This window comes from Cupressus sempervirens, chromosome 7 (genome assembly GCF_028749045.1).
Source record: "Cupressus sempervirens isolate cs-2001-9-10 chromosome 7, ASM2874904v1, whole genome shotgun sequence".
NCBI lineage: Eukaryota > Viridiplantae > Streptophyta > Pinopsida > Cupressales > Cupressaceae > Cupressus > Cupressus sempervirens.
The window spans coordinates 141,453,489-141,463,102 of NC_143124.1; the positions used below are offsets into that span (position 1 = coordinate 141,453,489).

The following is a 9,614-nucleotide window of genomic DNA, read 5'->3' on the forward strand; positions in this document are numbered from 1 at the left end:
GTTCCCCTCACATTGCTAGCTATTAGATGTTCATTGCAAAAGATGTACCTTTATCATTCTTATTTCTTATCTCAGAGACTTCTTTTCAGATGATGTATATATGTTATCATGTATTCTGATGTATTGTATCTATTCTCACATACCTTGTGACATGTGTAGTGGATGTTATTAACTAGATATACTTTCATTTTATTAATTATGCTTATGCTTTTCTTATGTGATTATGTGTCTGTTATTTCTTATGATCATGAGACATTGTACTTGGAACTTAAACTAATTAATTTAAAATTTTTACATGTGACTCAACATAAATGAACCCTTGAGGAATTGAAACTATATCTGTAATTGCTAATGTGTATTTGATGTGTATGTTCATATTACTTTTGCATTAATGTTATCTTGATGTTGTTTAAACTTTTTTAAAAAAAAGTCCAGTAAACATTGTAACATGTTAGGTTTATTTCTCTTGGGTTCCTAAGCGGGGTGTTACACCAATAATTTTCTATCATCTAGCAACAGCCAGTGTTTGTATGACATCAGGTGTAATTCTTTATTTTTACACCATTACACTCACTGGGCTCCTATAGTGGGATCTATTGCCATTGTAATGTTATGCCTCTTGGCATAATTATGCCATATGAGATATTATATTTCATTTTAGTTGTCTTTATAGAGAAAAGTATCCTAAAGCATATATGGCTTATATTCATTTGGACTTTTGTATTGAAGAGATCATAATATGTTTTAGTGCCTTTCTTCTTGATTTTACTGTATTATGTACTAGCTTTTATATATATATATATATATATAATCCCATAATTTTAGGTGTGACCAAATGATTTGAGACTCTAGGTCTGCCTCATTTTAACTTCCATTTCCTCTCTATAATTTTCACGATTTTAATTATATTAAGTCTATTTTTATTTTGTTATTTTTACATGTAAATGAATGTCAATATTTTTTTAATGAAAAATTTTTACATTATAGCCATTGTAGAAAGCCTCTCGACTTAAGAAAACCTCTCGACTTAATTATATAGTTTTGTATTGAATAGACCATGATATGTTTTATTACCTTTTTAGTTTTTTCCTTTTCCTTTTATTAATTAAGGATTGCTTATCTTTTAAATTTAGATCAAATCCAATTTTGAAAACAAATAGAATTATTTCCAAATTGTACAATTAGGTTTAGAAACAAATTTAATTTATATTGTCTCTATAGAAACAAAATAAATCTTAATTTTTTTCTTAAAATAAAATTTTAATTGTTTTTTTTCTTACATCTATTGTTATTTTTTAATAATACATTGATTTGGATATTTTTCTTATAAACTTGTTTATTTTTAATGTTTATATGTTATTTTATAGATGAAGGATCAATTAAATAGATTTTAATTTTATAGGTCAAGTAGATACTTTTTGAATTTTATAATTTAATTCACTGATTAAATTATTTGTTTTCTACATGTTCCAAATAATCATTCTTTAAATTTACATTCCATATTTTTAACTTTACAATTTTACTAGCTTTTTATTATGCTAATGTTGATTTAAATTTTTATATATTAATATTGTATTTTCTTATAATATAATTTTTTGTGTTCAAAAGTACCCAAAAAATTTATATTATTTATATTATATAATTATTTAAGAAAATATTATTTTATATTATTATTATGAAATATTACTATTTTCATATTGTAATTTTTTCTACTATATCAATAATTATATTTATAAACAATTTTTTTAACATATTATAATAAATTTATTAAATTAAAATTAGTTTTATATAGAAACTAAAGACAAGAACTAGTTAACTTTTATTTGCTAGTGGTTTATAACCATCTCTTTGAATATGAATGTTTTTCTTGGTATGGTTTTTTTTTTTTCAAAGTTGAATCATCTCAATTTGAGGTAAGTTCAATGATGTTTTGGCATCTTGGTTAAGGTTTTTTTGATAACATAGTTAACTTAAATTTTTTGGTTTATATTAACGAGTAGTTTTTTATAAGAGTTTTTCTCAAACTATGAATGGTTTCTTAGTATTTTTACTATTTGGGTGCTAATCCAAATTAAAATTTCCTTCTTATACATGTTGTATAGTTATAATAAGTTTTTAGTGGCTGATGTGAATCTTAAATAAGTAAGAGCCAAGAACACAACCGTAACTTGTGGGCCTCTCATGTGGGAGGTTTTGGATTAGATTTTAATTCAGCTTAACATATTTTAACAAATAATAATAATAATTAATGTAGACTTTCTTCAATTACCAATCAAGAAAGAATTCAAAAATATATATAATTATACAAAAAAGATGGAAAAATTTATCATTAGTTATAAGAATTAAAGTAATATAGATCCCTACACTTTTAAGAATAAATTTTCTATAAGCTATAAGATAACATTTTTGAGCTTATAAATTGAATTGTATAAATATATCATGACAATCACTAATCTATCATTTCACAAATCATTAATTTGATACATTGTTGAATATAATTTTATAATATAAATACTAAAATCTTTATAACTGTTTACTTCTTAATTAATCATATCTTTTTTTCTGCTCCTAATAAAAATTTCATAGATGAAATTGAAAGGTAATCTCAAATATTTCATGGAGGACCTCCTTAATTAAAATTTAATAAATAGATTTGTGTCACGGCTAAGTGTAACATGTTCTTAATGTGGTCTTCTAATAATTAATTGAGAAGGACTAACAACCAACTCAAGGAATTGTTTTATGGACATGGTATAAAATAAGGATTTTGTACTTTATAATGGCATTGATGTATGCAAATTCTTAATATTCTAAAATTAGTAGAGAGTATGGAATGCAAAGTTGAGCAAAGTAGTGTGAAAGTGAAGGAAATTGCATTTCCAAGGTTTTATTGATTAATCTGAGGTTTGATATTTGGATCCAAGGTTTGTCACCTAGTCTATAAGGTCTAATAGTGATTAGTGTAGTCGACAGGATAGAGAAAGGAAGTAGAAAAGAAGAAAATAACAATGAACTATTTGTTTGAGAAATGAGCTCTTTCTTGTAGTCTAAATTGCATGTGTGAGCAGTGGACTCTTCTTACATACATTGTACAAAAACTCCTAACAAGGTTGGAATCTCCTAATAGGGATTCAGAATCTCCTCGCAGGGACTCATTGTACTAAATATCATAATAGACTCCTAACAATGTCCATCATCTAACAAGGAAAATTTATATTAGTACATCATCTTGTGGGCATCATTCCCATTGGGGTTTTCCCTCTAAGCAAGGGTTTTCCTAGTCAACATATCTGATTTAATTATTTATGTGCATCTTTGTATAGTTGTTGTTTACTTTGGTTGAATGGTTAAATTTGTTTAAAGAAGATAAATGTTTTAATATTAGGATAACTAATTTATCTTTTTTGACTATTATTTCTAACATAATTTATCTATTATCACATATATTACATCTTAGCTATCATTGGAGTTCAAAACACCAAAACAAGAGTTTGAGTTTGGTAGGCCCTAAAAAAAACAATCCAACACCTTTTTTTACCGTGTTATGTGTAGGTTTTGAAAAAGAAGTAGACTTAACTATTGGTGTAAATAAGTATTTATTATTTATACTTTACTTAAGTTTAGTTAGGTTAATGCATTATTTAATTATTTATTAGTTTGACACCTAGGAGTATGCGTACTCTTGTGAGTTGTCTTGTTGACAACATGGGAGTTAGAAACTCTTTTATGAACATGGTGTCTACAACACAAGAGTTAGCACTCTAATTAAGTACATGGTGTCTACAACATCTCTATACAAGATACACATACTTATCCTCTCATCTACAATGGAGGATAATCCACTTTTGGTGGACATGTGCTTAGTTGTCATGCTTATCTCTTAGCTCTTTCTAGAACCATTCTAGATACATCTTAGAAGCCTTTATATACAAGCACTCCTAGTGCGTATGTATAATGACAATACATCAATTCATTTGGATATTTTTATTCTAATCATACCTTTGGTCTATTCTTGTGCTTGTGCTTGAGTTCCTTGATCTTTGGTGAGCTTTTCCTTAAGGCAAATTCTTACATGGTATCAGAGCTATACCAAATTCTTACATTAACAAAGAAAGGAATATTCTACCCATTGATTAAGTTTCATTCCTTTCTTCTATACTTATAATAGTTTTTAAAATTTGTAATTTATGTTTTATTAATTGCTTCTACTATATTTCTTTCCTATTTAGATTACTATTTTCTTCTTGCACTTTCTAATTGAAAGATATGTACCATATTCCTACAAGATGTACACATGGTGCGTAGACATCTCAAATTAGTAGTTGTTTTTCTAATATTAAAGATTATGAGCTAATATATTTCACTAGGCAGCCTTTTAGTAGCTCTTTTACTTTTAATAGTAATAATATTTTATTTAGATCATAACTTAGAGTTAATCGTGAGGGGCATTAGACTCCTCCTTAGGCTAGAGTTCTTAAAATCAAAATCGATGGCTCTTCTGAGGGAAATCCTAGTCCGGATGGTATTGAGGGAATTGTGCATGGCAGTTTTGATGATATTTAGTTTCTATTTTCTATAGACAAGGGTTACCATACTAATATCCTCATGGAAGGCCTAGCTATCTTGGTTGTAGTGGACCAATGATGTCAACATGGTTGGAGAAGAATTATCTATGAGATCAAATCGTAGGTGGTTGTGAATTTATTGAATAGAAGAAACCTTGTCCATGTGGATTGACATTTGGCTCTAGTTATTTAGTAGATCACTTAGCTATGTAATTCTCTGGATTTTGAATCTTTTATGCATATCGTCATGAGTGAAATAATGTGGCTGATTGTTTGGCTAAATGGGCCTCCGAGCATGGAACAAATTGGAACATTATTGATCATAGGATGCTTCCCTTTGATTTATCTTTGATGTTGGATCATCTTGTGGACTAGGATAAACTTCTATAGTTCTCTTTGTTTCTTTTGTTGTTCTATTCTCTTTGATATTCAATAATAATTTTACCCCTCTTTTAGTTTTTTTTTATTTTCTTTTAAAACATTTACTTAAATTACAATCTTAATGTGAGAGGATATTATGTTAAAGAATGTGGTGGGGATGGTTTTCTATATCACAATGTTGATGTCAATCCTTATGTTGCTATCCACACCATAAAGGGGGATGCTACCTTCTCTAAATTGGACAACAAAAACCAAGAGCCCAAAACCAATGTCCTTTAGACATCTAAGGATGGGGACTTGGACTTCTATGGGGTAGTGAAGTGGGTTTTTCATAAGGTGAAATAGATAAAAATTAGTCAAAGGTCCTTTCATAGTAAGTTGGATTTTCTGAAAACTATTGGTCTTGGAAAAGATAATTCTTCCTCTAAAGATCTGACAGATCTCACTAAGGTTTTCAATGATACTAAAGCTTATACTTCCAAGTTAAAGAAGGTGGAAACTAGTCTTTCTATTTCTTATAACAAGATTTTTGGAGTTGAAGATACCCTCAAGAAAATTAGTGAGCAGAGTTACAAAACTCTTAAAGCCTCTGTAGAGTGCCTTAGGATCATCATTGCCAAGCTTAAGAATACCAACCAAGACAAAACTATTGTCTAGATTGTGGATGAGAAGGATACTAGTCCTGATGATGTCCCTATTAGACTGAGGAAGAGAACTTGTGTAAGCATTAGGAAAATGATAAAAGATGCCAAGAAGGGTATTGAGGATATTCTGTAAAGTTGCATATAGTATGGATCTCCTCAAGATAGAAGCAAAAAATATTCTAAGGAATATTAAACTTGTCTCTTTTGATGGTTGGGTGTTCTATTGCCCCTTTATTTTCTATCTATTGTCCCCTTCATGGTTGTTCATTCACTAGCTTTGTGTATGTCCCTGTCAACTGTCATGTTTTTTTTTTGGTTTTTTCTACGTGGCACTTAAATTCAATACCTTTCTTTCTTTCGATGTAAAGGGTTTCATGGACCCTTTACAACGTTCTTTTTACTTAATAAAATGTAGCTCCTCTGGTTTTTCAGATCAGCTAGCTAAACACATTTTTTATTTGATGTTTTGTGTTGACTTTTGAAGGCATTTAATTGCAATTGTGTAGTCTTCTCACACATCAAAAGACACTCTCATCTTAGACCATAAGTTGTTAATTATACAATATTTGTATGTGTTGTATTAGAATCACAATAAGACAATACCTATTATGTTATGGTCCTTTCTTATTATCTTTTGAATATCTATAGCTATGGTAAGGATAGAAGATTTGACATCCTTGCTACAAAATGAAAACCCTTACATGGTAATTTTAAATATTATTAGCTCTCAAAATATTAGGAAGAGTATAGGAAATAAAGACTCATAAGGGGAACAATATATTAGTGTCGTCCATGAAGTCCATAAAAAATCTAGTAGAACATGACACATTTATAAATGAAACTTTTCAACCCAAACACCTAGAATTAATCCTACACTGAAGATTGAGAAAAGATCTAAAACATCCATTTATATAAAGAACTTTAATTGTTAAGATATCAACCAAAAATCTTCTTGAAATACTCTTAACACTTATCAAAATTATCAATAGCCATTAATATTCATTAATCTAAATCAATAAAATGATTTCATATTTCTTCATAATACTTGTATGTTATCTTCATATTTCTTAATTATAATACCTTATCTTCATATTTCTTTATAATATTTATACCCTTTGTCTTTTCTTTTAACCTTGCTTTTGTCCTCCTTTGAAGGGTCGTAAAGAAAAAACTCAAGATGGGAAATACGACATAGAAAATTAAAAGGAAAGCTATTTTTTTTTTTAAATAATGAAAGGGAAAGCTATGTTCAATAAAATCTCATTGCGATATAAACAATTCCATGATAATAACCTGACCGTATACATCCTCAAATGAAAATAAGATAAACCATTGCCACGTTTCCCTCAGTTGAGAGTCCTGACTAAAATCAGTGCGGCAATAGAAGCGATCCCTACCATTGACGGTACAAAAGTTGCGCCTGCATTAGTGTTGGCTCTGGTAGAAGCTGGAAACAAGACAAAACCCGGCAAAAAAATTAACATGCTCAGTAATTATAACGCATTCTGAAAGTCGATACAGAGGAAAGTTGCAGATATCTTACGTGGTGGAACGTTGCCGGGGTTCGAAACAGGACTTGACGCTACCACAGATGGGGCAGGAGCTGTAGCTGGTGAAAACAATAGAAAAAAGAAAGAAATTTAACAAATCTTCCATTTATTAGATTAACTCTGAGCAATCATTTTCCACATCTCTTCACAATGTTTAATTTTTAACATTTTCATCTACTTGTTCCTATTAATCTATTATGTTGTTTTTACTCTTACTATTCTGCTCATTCTTTCTTATATTTCATGGTTTTGTTATTTTTATTGGCTAAAATTTGGTATAGTTTTTATATAGATATTTTTGTTATGAAAACAATCAAAATTTTCTAAAAATATTGTTGAATTTGAGATACTATTTTCTATAGGTTGGACAATTTCACTAATTCTAATTTTCTTTTTCACTCCAACAAAAATCAAAATTTGACATTTGACAGAAACTGTCAATAATATTTTTAGTTTTTCCTAATTGATTGTCTTGAAATGTAAAGATTTGACTATTCAAAATATTATATTATAAATAAGATATTATATTAAATTCCACATCTCTATTTCTCCTGTCATTCAAAATATTTCCTTTTATAATGATATTATCTATCTTACATTTGAACTTCATTTTACAACTAAAATTCCTAAATCTAACCATCCAATTAAAAATAACCCTTATATTTTTTTCTTTTCTTTCAGATGAATGTTAAGAACCAATTTATCTTTTACGCTTTATTAGATCCTCAAATAAATTATTTATCCTAAATTCTAAATAATGCTAAAATATTTTGACACAGAATATTAATTATAATCACACAATCATCAATTTTCCACATCCTCCCTAATTTAGATTTCCGTTTTTTCATTTCTCTCTCTTCGTTTTTCTCTCTTCACCCGTTGACTCTCTACACGTAACTCTCTGCTTTTCAAAACCTAATTCTGACGACAAATCAGAAAACCCAATCTCGCCCACCTAAAACTACAAGACAATTTCAACGAACAAATTAATGAAACACCAATCCAGAAAACCTAATCTATTAAAAGTTCTTCCAATTACCTTTGTTGCAGCTGCTGACAGGTGGAGTGGTGACGTTGCAAGCCGCGGGAAGGCTTAAAGCCTTGGTCTGGTTGATCTGAAATCCACTGTTGCCACTTAGGACTAGGCACAGACAGCTGGCATTGGTAGTCACAACCTTACCGAGCGCCGTGCAACACGCTGGACTGGGCACCTTATCGCTGCCACCAACGAAACTAAGACACGGAAGCAAGGTACTGATCTCCGTTGTACAGTCAGTTGATTGCGCAGCCACGTCAGCAGCGCCAATCAGAAGAAACCCCACAACCACGAAACCCACTATTACCCTCATTTCCGCCATTAACGCTACTGCAATAAATACTCACGAGAAGACCAGAAAGAAGGGCAAAAACGAAGAACAAATAAAAGCCTTGAAACAATAATGCAGAGTCTTTCGAGGAGATGGGATTTTAAAGGCCTGAAATTAAAACGGCAATTTGTCTTTTTTGATTTGGAAACATCTGAAATACATGGAGCTTTTAATTTTATTCTACGCCATATTTTCCACATCGTCTTCTTTATGTCTATGAAATATAATCCAAAGTCGTCACGAACAAAAAATTGCAAGTAAATTTGAAATTATGGAATAATAAAATTGTAAATCGCGACGAAGAAAAAATTGAAAGAAATTTAAACTATAGAATAGGAATTATTGGATCTGGCTTATATAATTATGACATATGATATATTTTATTGTTTTATAGTCGTCTTTATAGGGAAAAGTATCGTGAAGCGTATACGGCTTATATTATCTTATGGTTTATGCGGTATTTATCGTTCAGCCGTCGTCGTATAAGGAAAAATCATTGCAGACTGTATATGAGATGATGATATGCAAATGTCATCAAATACGGGATTATAAGGTCCCTAATGTTGAAATAAATTAATTATCATAGATATGGTCGGCACAGACCAGCCGCCCAGCACAGACCATTTATTTTACATGTGCAACTTTCTTCCACCATCCATTCAACTGTCTTTCATGAATATTCCAGCTAACTCCTGCTACAGTGTAAATGGCATTTAATGTGTATTTCTCTATAAATATAATAAACTGCCCTGTGATCAGCAGAGCCCATTTTTTAGGTTTTTCCATGGTTTCTCCTCTCAATAGATTTTTTTCTTGTTTGCTTAATTCTAATTTTCTACGTGGTATCAGAGCCAAAGGGAGAGAATGCTCTGCAAGCTGTTTGAAGCATAAATTAAGAAGGTTTAAATGGTTCAATGAAGTGCTGAGATTGCTGGAGATTGTTGATAAATAGCAGAAACTATTAATGTGTGGAGCAGAGATGCAAAAGAGCGCTGAAGTGTGGAGTTGTGAAATGCTGCTGTTATTTGAGGAAGTTTTTGTGATCGTGACTGAGGACTATTGTATCCTATTTTGCAGAGTGAGCTAAATGTGACAGTAATATGCATG

At 30.2% G+C, this 9,614-nt stretch overlaps 1 protein-coding gene across 1 annotated transcript in view; it reads right to left on the bottom strand.

Annotated features, from left to right (window-relative positions):
• Positions 1–8,511, bottom strand: part of LOC149545925 (non-specific lipid transfer protein GPI-anchored 15-like) — a 10,280-nt gene extending 1,769 nt beyond the window's left edge. Inside the window, exons 1-3 of the mRNA XM_089793858.1 lie at positions 8,180–8,511; positions 7,134–7,199; positions 6,955–7,037 (exon numbers count right to left, since the gene is read on the bottom strand). Coding sequence (XP_089649984.1) covers positions 6,955–7,037; positions 7,134–7,199; positions 8,180–8,498 — 468 coding nt within the window. The 5' untranslated portion in view covers positions 8,499–8,511. The remainder of the gene's footprint in view (positions 1–6,954; positions 7,038–7,133; positions 7,200–8,179) is intronic.
• Positions 8,512–9,614: the final 1,103 nt, after the last annotated feature.